The sequence below is a fragment of the Petaurus breviceps genome, unplaced genomic scaffold, assembly GCF_028583685.1.
Source record: "Petaurus breviceps papuanus isolate PSGF00001 unplaced genomic scaffold, PetGlider_PUasm1.0 90792, whole genome shotgun sequence".
NCBI lineage: Eukaryota > Metazoa > Chordata > Mammalia > Diprotodontia > Petauridae > Petaurus > Petaurus breviceps.
In genome coordinates this window covers 3,834,348-3,850,145 of record NW_027187347.1, presented here as the reverse complement: position 1 = coordinate 3,850,145, position 15,798 = coordinate 3,834,348, and the positions used below count along the sequence as shown (strand labels likewise).

General features: G+C 37.6%; 1 protein-coding gene across 4 annotated transcripts in view; it reads right to left on the bottom strand.

Annotated features, from left to right (window-relative positions):
- DZIP3 (DAZ interacting zinc finger protein 3) overlaps positions 1-15,798 on the bottom strand; it is a 119,972-nt gene that overhangs the window by 28,021 nt on the left and 76,153 nt on the right. For all 4 annotated transcript variants that reach the window (XM_069069813.1, XM_069069816.1, XM_069069815.1 and 1 more), the window contains 5 exons: positions 15,446-15,499; positions 12,633-12,658; positions 4,833-5,001; positions 3,037-3,141; positions 2,543-2,670 (listed from right to left, as the gene is read on the bottom strand). In XM_069069813.1, the coding sequence (XP_068925914.1) occupies positions 2,543-2,670; positions 3,037-3,141; positions 4,833-5,001; positions 12,633-12,658; positions 15,446-15,499 (482 nt within the window). The remainder of the gene's footprint in view (positions 1-2,542; positions 2,671-3,036; positions 3,142-4,832; positions 5,002-12,632; positions 12,659-15,445; positions 15,500-15,798) is intronic.

Sequence of the window (15,798 nt, the reverse complement as noted above, 5' to 3'; positions counted from 1 at the left end):
ATGAATCCATCAGTATACTAGATTCTGATACAGATTCCAATAGGACTGTATTATTAGGCCAGTCTCTAGATGATGTTTTAAGTAAGGATTCTTTAATCTGGATCTGTTAACTTGGTTTTTAATATTTTGATAACTGCATTTAAATATTTCCTAATCCTATGTATTTCATTGTATGCACTAAAAATATTATTCTGAGAAGGGGTCCACAGGTTTCATCTAATTGCCAGAGGGGTCCATGAGACAAAAAAGTTTAAGAACCTGTATTTTAAAGGATCTGACAAAAGAATCATCCAGGTGGCAGCCAACACAGAGGAGCATCTCTCTTTCATGGCTAGTTTCCATTATGACCCTAAGCTCCTAGAAGAGCTCCTAACACCTTTAGTGACCTTCCTACATTCTATGATTTAACTAAGGATTCAAGATAAAAGATCAAGCCCTGGATCCTGGCCACTAGCAGTTAACCAAACTGAAATACTAAGAATTTAACTAGATTAATGATGCCAATTCAGAGGGCCCAAAAGAATTCTGCCATGTTCAACACTCCTCTCTTTTTGGACTTGACTAGTTTAGCCTAAATCATCTCTCTGGTCTCAGAGGCTCAACAACCAAAAAAAAAAATCCAACATCAACATTTCTTATAAGAGATCATAGCTATGACAAATTCCTACTCCCCACAACCCACCTTACCATTAACATGAGAGGAAAATTTGAAGATTCATATCCCTTCGCAAGCCTTCTCCCAATATCACAGAAGCCACACAGACTTTATATAAAGGGTCTTATGCTCCAAAGATGCAGAAAAGAGAAACAATCAGTGCTGGAGGTGCCTCCTGAAGACAGAAATGCTAATCCTCCATTGCTGGAGCTACATATTATTCCAACACTTCTGCAAAATGATGTGGAATTCAGCAAGCAAAGTCAGTAAATTGTTCACATCTTTTAATTCAGAGCTCCTCTTTACTCCAAGCAGGCGGAAAAAACTATACAAGAGACACCAAATCAAATATTCATGGCAGCATTTTTTTGTGGGAGCAAAAACTTGGAAACAAAGTAGATAACCATCTATCAGAAGTGGCTGAAAAAATGTAATATATCATTGTAATGGAATAGTATTGTAACATAAGCATCAAAACTATGAGGAATTCAGAGAAGCACAGGAAGACTTGTATGAATTTACACTGCCCGAAGCAGGCAGAACCAGGAAAGAGAAACATAATGACTACACTGAGATAAATGAAGAATCAAACAAAAATGAACAACATATAATTGTAATAACCAGCATTAGCCCAGAGGAGAAATGATAAAATGCACCTTTCCCCTTTCTTGGAAGAGATGGAGGACAATGGATGCAAAACACTACATACATTTCAGATATAAATGCTGAGTAGTTTGGTTTTGCTTTACTGTTTTGGTTTGGTTTACATTATAAAGAAGATCCCACTGACACAAGACTTCAAGGAAGCTGAGGTAGATCTAGAAATAATTATCATATAAAAAAGGCATTATTAAAAAGCTAATTTTTTTTCTAAAAGTCCTGCTCCAATACTTTACTGTGCTCCCTGACCTAGCTCTAGGAAGGGCAAATAGTTCTCAATTAAAATCTATAGGCTTATACTTTGTGATATTTCATCAGTTATAATTTAATTAATTCTGGTGAAGTTTTTGTTTGTTTCTAGATGTTACAAGTATAAAAGGATGGTTCATTTTGCCTGCTATACAAAGTCACAGGCCAAAAATGTTGGAGAAACAGAGAATGAGGACAGTATAAATTCAAGGTAAAACGGGCAAGGGGATGGGAAGTCGCTACTCTTCCTGATTTTGTTTTTCATTTCATCTCTCAGTCTAAATACTGTGAATCACAGTGATAGACAAAAGAGACGGTGCTTAACTGACTCTGATGTCTGTGAGGAAAGCATCCACCAAGAGAAACATGTATGATTTTTGTTGCTCAGTTTTATCTGACTCTTTGTGATTGTGTGGACCATAGCACACCAGCACGGTCCATGGAATCTTCTTGGCAAAGATACTGGAATGGTTTACCATTTCCTTCTCCAGTGGATTAAGAGGTTTATGTGACTTGCCCAGGGTAACACAGCCACTACATGTCTGAGGCTGGGTTTGAATTCAGATCTTCCTGACTCCAGGCCCAACGCTCTATCCATTGAGTCATCTAGCTGCCTCTATGTAAAATGATACAGAAAATCAACCTACAATCAGTCACATATAAGACAAAGAGGAGCCACGACCTAAAAACTAATTAGCTCCCATAAATAAAACTATTATCACTGCTTGCCCTGCACATGAGAAACCAGATGCATAGAGCAATCAGTGACTACGAGCTCCTCATCCAGCTGGCAAGGCAAATTCCGAGCTTATTTTTGCTTCGAAGAGATCCCAGGTCTGGCGTCAGCATCACTAACATGTGGAGCCACAGCGCCACCTACGGGGCAGACACGATTTTTTCAGCTTGAGAGCCTGTCCGGCATTAACCAGTAGAACCAAGGCTTCCCTTTGGGTTATCACGTCAAAGCTTTGCACTTACTTGGAAACCCTGTGGTTTCCAGAAGAAATTTGTTGGTTAAGACCAGCAATGATTTTATCTTTCTCTTTAAACTGCGCTTGCTTCTGCTGCCACTGGAGAATCATGGTTTCTAACTGTTTTTTGAAGTCCTGTTAAAGGAAAAGCAGCATATCTTAGTTAATGCTATTCAGGTCACCAAGAAAAGAAGAGATGGCAAATGCTGTCTGAAATAATATTACTACTACTAATAATGAATAACAATATAATAAATGTATAATCAACAATGAATTATAACATAACGAGTAAAGTAACAGCAACCTTTGTTTATAGGAAAAGTTAACAAAACATCTTACAGGCATTGCTGTATCTGAGCCTCACATAAGGCCTTACAGACCAGACACTGGCCACACTTTACATATAAGAAAACTGTCTCAAAGAGGCTAAGTGACCCAACAGTGGGATTCTCTGATTCTTCTCAGAATTAAAGTGAATAGAATAAAAGGAATTATGCTCACTGCACACTGCCTCTGAGCCTCCCAGAGCTGCTGCTGCTGCTGCTGCTGATCCCTGGTTTCTTCTTGACTTTTTACATGTTTTGTGGTTGGTTTGTCCCTTGAGCCCTGAAGGGAGAAAGAAATGTGTCTCTAGCTTTGGTTCAGTTGAAACTATGCTTTTTCCCCCAGAAAGGGATTCTTACTTCAGCTCTTCAGAGGAGCAGTGTAAAGAGTCGTGAGACAATGCTGGGTCAACCAGAGGTGCTCTGATACATTGATCTGGTTTTATGTTTGTTGTGGCTGCTGAATGGGCAACACATAAATTTCATGTCACTAAAGACAAAGAACCATTATTTAATCTTCAAGGTGAGAGCCAAGGCTGGCAATGATACTCTACTTTCAAAAGGTTTGTTCTGTTCTCATAATTGAAAAGGAAAGAAAAGTATATCAATTAGGTGAATGTACCTCTTATCAGTCAGGGAATCACTGTAGTTGTATCTGTTAACTGTGATCTTCTCAAGAATGTGTTAATGTATCCACATCCACAAATGTCATTCCATTAATAACCAGTACTCTGGCTATTAATAGAATACTTTAAGCATAGTCAATTCTCAATATGGTGAGTCCTCAATTATCTGTGGGAGGGAGTCCCACATTGCCTTTGAGGAAAAACACTTAAAATTATTTATTAATATTGTCATCTACTCTGCCTAATTATGACATGTTAATATAAATCTTCCTACCTGCTAAAGTGCAAACAATACACAACCAGGTAATTTCATTAAAAGCAGAGACTATTGCCAAGCCAGAGAAAACACCTGCTGTATATATGTATAATACACAGAATTCAAGCTGAAAAGGATGTCAGAGGCTATCTATCTGGTCCAGCCCCTTCATTTCACAGAAGAAAATGAGGCCCTGGAGATTAAATGACTTGCTTAGGTCACACAGGTAGCAGTAAGTAATTAACCTGGGAAATGACTCCAGGTCCTCTGACTTTATGTCTAGTATTATTTATATTGCCTCCCCACATATCTCTACAATATGTTGTCTTAGAGAATTTGCCCTTATTCGAGCAAAAAACACCATTACAATGGGTCACCATAATGGAAATGACATCTTTTTACAGAACCCTTCCTTTTAATGATATTTGCACTGATGAGGATTTGGCTTGTTTTTCCTTTTAATGGGCAGAAATCCTTTTTTAGCAATTAATTTCTAATTACTTCTTCCCAACAGTAATTTACAACTATTTGGAATAAGGAAATACTGTTTCTGTCGTACAATAGGTTGTTTCTTGTCTCTTCCATTGACAAACATAGTACATTTATTTATTTGGGCTAAATGTTTCCCAGAGCACTTAGAATACCTGGGGGGTGAGGGGAACAGGGGGAGGAAGTAGAGATTCAATGTAGAAGGCTTTTGTGTGCCATATAAATAAATGCCTAGGGAATTGTATTGGCCTAGATCATCCCAGTCTCGGTTTAAAAATTGCAGCCCTCTGCATTTGTATCCCTTGAATCTACCAGAAACTGAACCTTCATTAGAATACATGTGACTAGAGAACTCAAAATAAATATCTGTGAGTCACAGAGGATGAACTTTCTGGCATTCAAAATACAGCATGTAGATTTTGAAAAGTAATACTAAGAAGCACCCCTCATTTGGTCCCCTTGTAATGCCCCAGGACTTGTCTTCTTGCTTTGAGGGAGAAGTAACATGACTGTGATTGACAGGTTTTTAAAAACTTCTTTCACAAAGAAAGAGACAGAGTCATGTCCTTACACCAGCAGACAGTCTGGGCCAGCCAGGCTCACCTGATCTGCGAAGTCTGGAGTGTCTGATTGAGCTGGGTTACAGGTTTCTTTTTCAGCAGCAGAATCACTCTGGAGATCGCATGGGTTCTTTTTCTCTGGTCCATTACTCAGATATGGATTTGACTCCTGAACTTTTCCTCCCTGTTCTTCCTTTCTGAGAATATTTGGACTGTGGAGAAATAATAAATATGATTTTTTAAAAAATTTACATCAATACTTTTCTTCTAAACATTCCTATTCTTTTTACCATCACAATATCTCTGAGAGGTAGGCTGGGGGCTGGGAAAGACTGCCACACCAGTACTCTGTTGGGAGAGCTGTGCATTGGTTCAATCCCTCTGAAAAATGTTCAGAAAACAAAAGAGGTTAAGGCTTTCCTGCAGGCACAGACCAAAACATCAACATTCCAAATTCTGTTTCAAAAGCCTGGAGCAAGTTATGTCTCCAAGTCCTCTAACATCTAAAATCTACCCATAGCACAAAATCTACCTCCCAATGCAGTGACTCCCAGTCCTTGTAATACATTCTCAGCACCTTAATCACCAGAGGCCTTCCCCTACTAATTCCTCCCAAACCTACATTTCTATTTTAATTAACCTTACTCCTCTCCACAAGTATTCCCACATAAAGCCCAGCTTCACCTCCAAGATCTTGTACCATAGCCTTTGGAATCCCCACTACAGTTCCCAACAAACACCTTTATGCCCTTGAACTTTTTAACCAATCATTCTTACCGTCCCCTCACTGTAACTGAAACCTGGCCCTTCTCTGAGAACAGTATATCCTTTTCAACCCTCTCAAGTGGAGACCACATTTCTTTCCTGATTCAACTCATAAGGTCTTGAGGAAGAGTGTCCATACATATTCTTCCCTCTCCACTTCTGCTCCAAGATTCTTTATTCTCCATAACCAATATGTATTCTTCTCTTTAAATACAGCAATGAGCTTCTAGCACCCACTCCCCATCCTTGTGGCTGTCATCTACTATCCTCTTCCAAGCAGCTTTCTGAAACTAAACCTGAGACTCAAAGACGGCAGCTTGATGTTGATTATGATGAGATATCACACCAAGAGAAAAAGCTAAGAAATAAACCTAAAATGAAATCTATTCAGTGATCAAACAAATAACATCCACAATGATGTTTCTGGCATTGTTAGAAATATCTTCTAAAGATGTTATGTAAACTTTGTTGGCTTAAATAATATTTGAAAATACCAAAACCGCTTCTTAGATTCCTTTCTACTCTAAGTTAAAAAAGATGTACAATTTGGGGAGATTTTACAGATGTATGATCCCATAAATCAATTCTTAAAAATGAAATAATATGTTCATTATCTTTTTTATTAAATTGACATAGTAGAGGACAGAACTTAGACTTGGGGTAAATTTTACTTCTACTTCTGAATTGTTGGGAAATTCAAGCAGCTTTTAGACCTGAGAAGTCTCCCTCTCCAGTTCAGAGGCTGTTGCCATTCTGGGGGCTTCAATATTCATGTTAATGATCCCTCTAACAAACTGACCATAGTAACTCAACTTCCTCAATTCCAAGACCTCTGTGTCTACCTCACTTCAGACATATACTATCAGAGTTATCTATCCCCTTACACTTCATTGTCTTTCATAGCCAATTTATTGAAATTTGTATGGATCTTCTTACCATTATTCCTTCTGCTACCACCTTCATACATATCCTTACTTACCACCTAGACCATAGACTGTATCACTGCTATCTTGCCAAGGTTTTAATAGTAAGAGTTGCTTCTGCATGCCAAGACAAAGGAATTGTTCTTTTAAAAAAACGTTCCTTACTCCTTTAAGAATACTTTCACACTATTCTATCATTAAAAGGAAGCAATAGCTTCCTGAAAGGTCTTATACTTTCTCTGCTCTCTCCCCATATCGATTGATCCATCATTGATATCCCTATGAGAATAATTTTCCTTTTTCACAGATCTGGTCATGCTATTTACCTACTGAAGATATCTGCAGTCATTCCTACTACCTACCCCATAAAATTCACTCCCTTGCCTGGTATTTAAGATCCTCTACACTCCAAAACCACCCTACTTTTCAACAATAACTCTTATCAGTTCTCCTCTATACATTCTACACATCTGTCTAACAGGACTAATTTGTGTTTTCCTGACACATTCAGTACTTTTCTGCTCCTGTGCTTTTGCTCAAACTATTCTCAGTACCTGGAATGTTCTCCCTCCCTCTTTTCACTAGTTGAACCCCTACTCATTCTTTAAAGTCCATCTCAAATGTCTTTAAACAGGACTTTACTCTGTAACCCTAATGCACTTGGTATGTAAAATGGTGGATTATAATTATCTGTGTTAGTTGCCAAAGCCTGTTCTCAAACTGCATCCTTCTGGACCTCTCTATTACCTTCGACAGTCAATCACCATTTCCTCCTTGATACTCTCTTATCTCTAGGTGTTGGTGACACTACTCTCTCCTGGTTCTCTTCTTATCTGGCTGACCAATATCTGCAAGTCACCTGTGCTGTATCTTCATCCAGCACATACCCGCTAACAGAGGGTGTCCTCCAGTACTCTGTCCTGTGCTTTCTTTTCTTCACCTTTCATACTATTTCACTTGGTCATCCCCCCAGTTCCCATAGATCCAGTTATCATCTCTGTTAATGATTCTCAAATTTACTTGTACAGCCCTAACCTCTCTCCTGACTTTCAGTCTAATATTTCTAACTGTTTATTGGACATCTCTAACTAGATTTCCATAGACATCTTAAACTTAGCATGTCTAAAACCAAACTCATTGAGTTTCCCAAGTCCCCACATCTTCTAAATTCCATATTATTGTGGAGAGTACCACCATCCTCCCAGTTACCCATGTTCAAAACCTAGGGGTCATCCTTTACTGTTCACTCTTACTCCCCCATATCAAGTCAATCAGCAAGTCGTGTCCTTTTTGCACTGGTAACATCACTCATATAGCCCCCTTTCCCTCCTCTGACACTGCTACCACCCTAGCCCAGGCCCTCATCACCTCCTATCTGGACCACTGCATTAGCCTTTTGGTTGGTCTTCCTAACTTAAGTTTCTCCCAAATCTAATCCATTCTCTGACTTAGAAGTCAAATTGGGCTTCCTAAATTTCAGGTCGGACCATTTCACCTTCAGCTCTCTCCTACCTTTCCAGTCCTCTTACACCTTATTCACCCCCACATATTCTGCAATCCAGTGACACTGGCATCCTTACACAAGATAAACCATCTCCCAAACTCTAGGCATTTTCACTGGCTGCACCCCATGCTTGAAATTCTTTCCCTCCTGGCTTCCCTAGTTTCCTTCAATTCCCAACTAAATCTCACCTCTAAGAAGTTTTTCCCAACCCTCCTTAATGCTAGTATCTTCTCTATTGTTTATTATCTTCAATTTATTCTGTATCTCTCTTTTTTGTACCTAATTGCTTGCATATTGTCTCCCCCATTAGACTGTAAGTTCCCTCAGGATAGGGGCTGCCTTTTGCCTTCTTTTGTATCCTCAGTGTTGAACACGGTGCCTGGCACATAGTAGGTGCTTAATAAATGCCTACTGATTGTGTCTCTGTCTTATCCCCTATATTGCTACATGCTTCAGTGAGATCAGGGATTGTTTAAATTAAACAACTTAGAATTCAATAATTTAATAAATATTTACTGAAAGACAGATGGACAGATGGAAGGAAGCAAGGAAGAGAGAGAGAGAAGGCAAAGAAGGGAGGGAGGAGGGGAGGAGAGGAGGGAAAAGATGAGGAAGTAAGGGAAAAGGGGAGGAAGTGAGAGAAAAGGTGAAGAAGGGAAGAAGGCAGGAAGGGAAAGTAACTTGTCTAATTCCCTCACAGAGCTGGTTAATAGAAGATCCAAGATTTGAATGCACAATTCCTAATTATTAATCCCAGTGATGTTTTCACTATATCACAGTGAATTCTATTATTACTTTAGAAGGAATTACTATCAATTTAGTTATGGCTCTATTAGCAATCAAAATTGGGTTTTTTCTTATATTTAAAATTAAAGCCAACTTTACTAGGAATTATTTATGAATTTTTAAACTTAATAATTTGAAAGTTATCCCATAGAATAAAAAAAATACAAAAATAAAAACTACTTTATCACTACAATTTCACTATTAAGGTCCAAGTTAACTTTACAGAGAATTAGAAACAGCTGTATAAGATGGATATTTTTTAATAATACCTTTTTTTTAAAAAAAAGTCTTGATAGTATTCAAAATTCCAGTGATAGAAACCATTGAGAAGCCAATGAAATATGACTACAGTTACAACAATAACAAACTAAACAGGAATTCCCAATTCAACATTAATGAAAAAACCTACAAATCTAATATTTCAAGCTTAAATGTTTTATTACTTTTCCTTCGGTCTAAATCCTTCAGAGACATCAGTTCCCTTATTCCTCTAACAAGATTCAGTAGTTTGGTTTTGGTTTTTATCTACAATATGGGGTGATAAGTGTTCCCCTGCTATTGACTGACCTGATCCTGCTAATGAGCAGAAAGAAATGTTACCTCTAAGAGAAAGGAACATACACAAACTCACATAATCCCAAGAATGTATATGATAAAAAAGTCCAATCTGCACCTGATACATTCATTAGAGAATCCTTTGTAACAATCTTGTTATTTTTTACATGATTACACATATATAACCTATATCAAATTGCTTACCATCCTAGGGAGGGGTAGAGGGCAGGAAGGGATGGAGAAAATTTCAAACTCAAAATGTTATAAAAGATGCATGTTAAAAATATCTAATTTTATCTCAAAATTTTCTAATATACTGTACTTTTTAAAAAAGCACAATCTTGATAAGCAATACTTCCACCTTTACCTACATCTCCAAATGCAAAGAACTCAATCCTTCATTAGAAAGCTATTCTATTCTGGGCAGCTTTAATTATTAGGCAGAAGCCCCTTATACTGAATCAAAATTTGCCTTTCTAGGTGAATACAGAAAAATAAGATACAAGGTCATGAGACATGACCCCAGGTATTTCTGTCTCTGTGACAGAGAGACTAATGATTAGCTGAAGCAGAGCTAGAGAAAGCACTGTTACACAAAACTGGCTCACTTGTAGTTGCGAGCATAGCAATTCACCCTCGGAATCACAGGGTGTACACTGGGAGCTGGTTATGAAAGCCACCCTTTCCACCGTTCCTTTTTTGAAGATACTCAAAGAAGCAGCAATCTTCTATCTAATCTGCAATGACCTAGTCTGGCTAAAGAAAGGCAGGAGAAAAGCATATAAATAAAAAGATACAGGGAGTCCCTTAGTCAAGCTCCAAAAGTTTAATGGAAGGGGTTAATGTAGTTAAGAGGCACAGTGTCAAGGAGTGGAAGGACTAAAGAATTGAGACTGTAGGATACATGTAAAACAACAAAAGGTTTAAACCAGATGTATTTCACGTCTGGAAGGTGAGAAATAGCTGCACCTTCAATGACCAAAAGAACAGGGAGCATAGGAACAGAAATGAGAACAGTGGCAAGGAGCACCCACAATCCCCTTCCAGGAAGGGAGGAGAGTAGCAGTGAAGCAATGGAACAAAGCGTTACTAGAAAACAACAACAAATATATTATTACGCTGACAAGGAAGAAGCAGCACCAATTTCCTCCTTCCTGGGCCCTACTCAGGATACTATATCTCCTTTTTGGGGAGGGATTAGGGGGAGTAGCTCACCATTGATTATTTATGATTTCAGAGTCTCACCGTATCTTTTACTGTGTAAATAAAAGTGATCCATGCCTTGGAGTCTATGCACTTATAATAAGAACTGGTGGTAATCCTTGCCCGGAGGGGGCCAGACACTCAAAGGTCCCAAATTCCACCCAGGTGGGAACAATGAGCTAAAGAAGTGAAGGGTTCTCAAAGTGTGTCATGTCAGAAGGCAGATTCTGATACAAAGGTTTTACTTGCCATAAGCTCTATTTGGAAAAAGTACAAGATCGGGAATCTGCTGAAATTTGTGAGAGTGATGCAGTAGCACAGTCATGATGATCTGGGGTTCATGGTGCTTTTGCCTCTCTCCTTGGATTTGTGGAAGGCCTGATGCCAAGCCTCTGGGAAAGCTAATCTGGGGCAGGGGTGTGATAAAGTAAGAAGCCTTCCCTTCAAAGAGAGCCAAGTGATGACGTGCTTCATCACAGACTTGGCCTGCCATCATGGACCTGATTGTCCTGCCTACGATTGGTCTCCACAGCTTCTATTTCTGCTTCCAAGACCAAGCAGAGTAAGTCTGACTCCTCTTACAGAACTAGACAATGCTTCAAATATTTGAAGACAGCAACCATTTTCTCTCTAAGTCTCTTTTCTAGTCACTCAGGGAACTGAGACCTAAAATAACCATGTCATTTACTTGTGGAGTATTTTATAATTTTTAAGCATGCTTACCAACTTTCTCATTTGACATTTCTGAGGCTATCTACAATTAACAATTCTGTAGCCATTTCAGAAAATTCAACAACAAAATCAGTACAACTCATTATTTGGTGCTATGTAAGTCAAAACAACCAAGTGAATTTAAACCTGTCAAACATCTAGCCAGTTGCTATATGGACAAAGCCTGAATAAAACACTGCCAACATGTAAGCTGGTAACTTCCTTTTCTATGAGAATCAATGTCCCTTGTGAAGATGAGTCATTTACTCTGTATTCAGTATCAGTGGTGAGCACACTACTATCCAAGAACTACAGATTTTCAGTTTGCAAAATTTCTGCTGAAGTCAAAAGTATGTCACTTCTATCAATGTTAACTATCACGCCTTTACAAGGAACTCTAAGGTCACTAAAGCCTAGGTATAACATTTCTAATAGGAAGATTTGGAAAGGATCATATTTAACATAGTAATAATTACCATTATCATAATTTCTTCATTAATTTATTATTTCCTTCCCCCTAACAAATGATCTTCTATCAAATGAAATGCAAAACTGTATACCACAGTTTTTATATTAAAAATTATCCTTCAATAATTAACATTATTAATAAATTACAAAATTCAAATAATGTTAGTTTACATTTCTACAATTTTGATAGCACTTTCACATGCATTTTTTCATTAAATTTTCACAATTACCCTATGACATATGTAGACCACACGTTTATTTTATGGCTGGGGAAATTAAGGCTCAGGGGCATTACATAATTTGTTCAAGGTTACATAACTAACAAGTCATGAAGCCAGTACTAGAACCCAGGTTTCCTGGTTTCTAGATCAGTGCTCTGTTCTCTAAATCATACTGCCTCTCCAGCCAAAACAAAAATTCTTTGTCAACTATGGCAATAAAGTTCTTTCTATTGCAAAGGGGGCAAGGATAGAGATATGCAAGAGAAAAACATTTGGGATTGGTAAGAGAGCTGGTATACTGTATCTCATTACTAAGAGTCAAGTCTTGTTCCTTCCCCACCATACCTCCTCTAGTGGCAGACCCAGAGTCAGCGGCTCACTAAATACTCACTGTGCAGAAGTGAATTGAATTGTTCTGAGCTGGAGTCAAACTGAACCAAAGTCAGTACTTGAATGTAAGCAATTAGGATTAGACTGCCCTTTAGTGACTACAAAGAAGAGAGGTTAGCAATTCCATTCTTCTACAACAATGATCATCTACACTCTCTCAGCCCTGGTAAAAAGGTTACAAAAATAGAAAAGAGTTACCAAGACTGAGCCACTCTTCCCTTGCCCTTAGTGAAAATATTTCCTAACTCCAGGGCTGGGGGACACTGGTTAGGCATTCTTCACATGCATTCAAAAACAATGAAAAAGCTGACACTTACCTATGCTCTTTATTCAGCTCTTTATTCTGAAAAAGAAGACAAAGAATTAGCAGATCTTCAACTATGTCTGCATAGGATAACTGTCTGTCTACATTTTAAACTTGGGATAATGGGGGCAGCTGGGTGGCTCAGTGAGTGGAGTGCAGATCCTGGAGTCAGGAGGACCTGAGTTCAAATCCAGCCTCGGACAACTGACACACTTGCCAGCTGTGTGACCTTGGGCAGGTCACTTGGCCCTAGTTGCCTTGTCTTCCCCCCTCCAAAAAAAAAAAAACAAAACTTGGGAGATTGATTTGGGGAGTGTGTTTTTAAGCTATTTACCTTTGGCATAAGAATTAATTCCAAAAGGCAGCCTGACTGCTCTCTGTTGATAGTGTTAGGCTAAGTGTTTTAAGAGTTAGCTTCTCAAAATTACCTATACTGACCCCCAGAGAATGGGTATGTAACACTAGCCTATACTTGCAATATGAATAAATGAGTGTGTGAAAGAATAAACACCTACGATGTGGCAGGTATTGTATTACACACTAGGACTGCAGACATAAAAGCGAGCCAGTCCCTGCCCTCAAGAAGCTTCCATCCTAATAGGTAGATACAAAAGACCTACAAAAGTGGAAGCCAGTGAAGAGAGTTTTGGTCTGAGGAATCAGTGATTTCTAATGGAATCAAAGAATAAGAATAGTTGAAATTAGTCTGCTTAAGACAGTCATAGTATATATTTATAGGCATTTTGATATCATACATTTCCTCCATTTAGATATGTACAGTCATGCATCAGATGATTTCTAGACTAGAATAAACTCTATTCAACTTCTAATCTGATCCTCTATCTGGGTAAGTCACCATGTTTCTAAATATACTGTTCTTGATAGCATCCTTTAAAACAGAAAACCTTGAAATTTTGAACAAATTGAAACTTTTTTAAAAAGCTGTTTTTTTATTTTGGAGGGGTAAGGCAAGGCAATTGGGGTTAAGTGACTTGCCCAAGGTCACACCTAGGAAGTAAGGTTTTTTGCTCTTTTTTTTGGAGGGGGGAAGGCAGGGAAATTGGGATTGTGACTTGCCCAAGGTCACACAGCTGGTAAGTGTTATGTGTCTGAGGACAGATTTGAACTCAGGTTGTCCTGACTCTGGGGCCAGTGTTCTATTCACTGCACCACCTTAGCCGCCCCCAAAAAGTTGGTTTTTTGATAGCATTTGTATTTTTAAATGATTTTATTTCTTCTCCTTTTGTACTGCATTTAATCTGGCAGTATTGAATATCTGGGCCTGTGTGACCAGTGACAATTGGGTTTAATATGCATTTTTCGAGATGATAGACTAGAAAACAACAGTGACCCATAGAAAATTGTCTTAATGGCATTGCATCTTAGCACTGCTTTTTGGAGGTAAAATGACAAGTGTTCATGCACAAGTGGAATGTGTTCAAGAAGGATCATCAGTTTAACTGTAATCTATCTAGCCTATCTGTTTTACCAGAAGGGAACTTTTCAAAAGAAAAATCTTAACTCAAGGTTTTAAAATCAATTAATTTTAAAAGAATTATTAAGTGAAACAGTTAAGTTGTAGTATACTAAATAATGATACAAAAAGTATAATAGTAATTACAAAAATAACAAAAAACTTTATAGCCAAACTGGTCTATTAACAATTTTGTTTATAACTTACAATTTAATTCAACAAAAGCAACTGTTTCATTTTTAAATTGACTTCACTTTTTCTTAATCTTAATCATTATTAATATTTGGGGTTATTCTACTCATGTCTCTGAGTCTGGTCAGAGAGCAATTAGACAGATACCCTTATTTACAATATACTTTGACACATATGTGAATTTTAACAAGATCTCAGTTTCCTTCTTATACAGTCAGGAAACAGAAATTTTTTCATCACAAAGATCATGAGTCACAGCCTATGTGTTTCCTGAGAGTAAAAGAAATAACTCCAGGTTCCAATATCAAATCAGGTCCCTAAAAAGGAATGAATACAGAAAGCAGGAACACTTAAGAAGGCCAGATAAAAGAAGGCTGTTTTTTCTTTCACTTGGGTAAGAGTGAATTCTTTGCACCCTCTCAGATGTGAAAAAGAAAATCAAGATTTTCTAAAGGTTTGCAAGGTGATTAAACACCTGAGAAAAAAATAAATGACAGTACTATCGCCCTACTGAGGCCTAAAATGCATTTTTATAGGATAAAGATTTTTAACTATCTCTAGATAGAAAGGAATGAAACTTTCCAAGTGACTTTAATATAGACACTATAAAGATTTACACATGAAAATATGTAAGTGAAGTTGGACATAACCAAAAACTCCAGATTAAACCATTCAGGTCACACAATGTCAAGACTACTCAATAAATATACATAAGACCTCTTAAACTGTCTTAGCTACCACTCTACCTGGATTGATTTTAAGCTCAAAGAGGGAATAGATGTATTATATTCAAGCGTTCAGTACAAATGTAGAAAAAATAAATTAGCTGTTTCAAATTCTCTTGGTTTTATAATCTTACTTATTAAAAGTGACAGTCAAGGATTGGTTTTCTGATGAATGATCGTTATCTTGACAGAGTACCTTTAACTTGACAAATCTGACTTGGTAAATAATACTTTATTTTAACCATGTATCATCAAGCCAAGGGGCTTAAATTTTTTTCATAGGTCAACTTATCATTTGAAGGAACTGTGAGATTTTGACATATATAAAACACCCAATAAATCGTTCTTTGTTAGGAATTATCCATGCTAACAGTCTCTTTATACAGCATTTCCCAGACTATTTGTAATATGGGTTTTATGTAATATTGCTCTTACCTTCTTAGCCTTATTTTTTTTCTTCTTCTTTGATTTATTGTTAACTTGAGCACTCTGTAATGGACATGTCATTATAAACAATTCACTACAACAAACATAAAACCCACAGAGAACATTATTTTATGTATGAAGAATTTCAGCCCTATCCCACATCCCAGGCTTTACACATGAAACCAAATAACTGTAACCTTTACTTTTCTAATGTTCTACTATGACCATGTTTCTTTTCTAGACTGGGTGAGAGCTACTATTGCTTATACTGGAAGGCCGATAATCTCACTTTCTGCTCAGGAGAACACAATGAAGAAAACAAAAGGCACATTACTAAATGCTCAGGCTAAGTCTCCAGATGT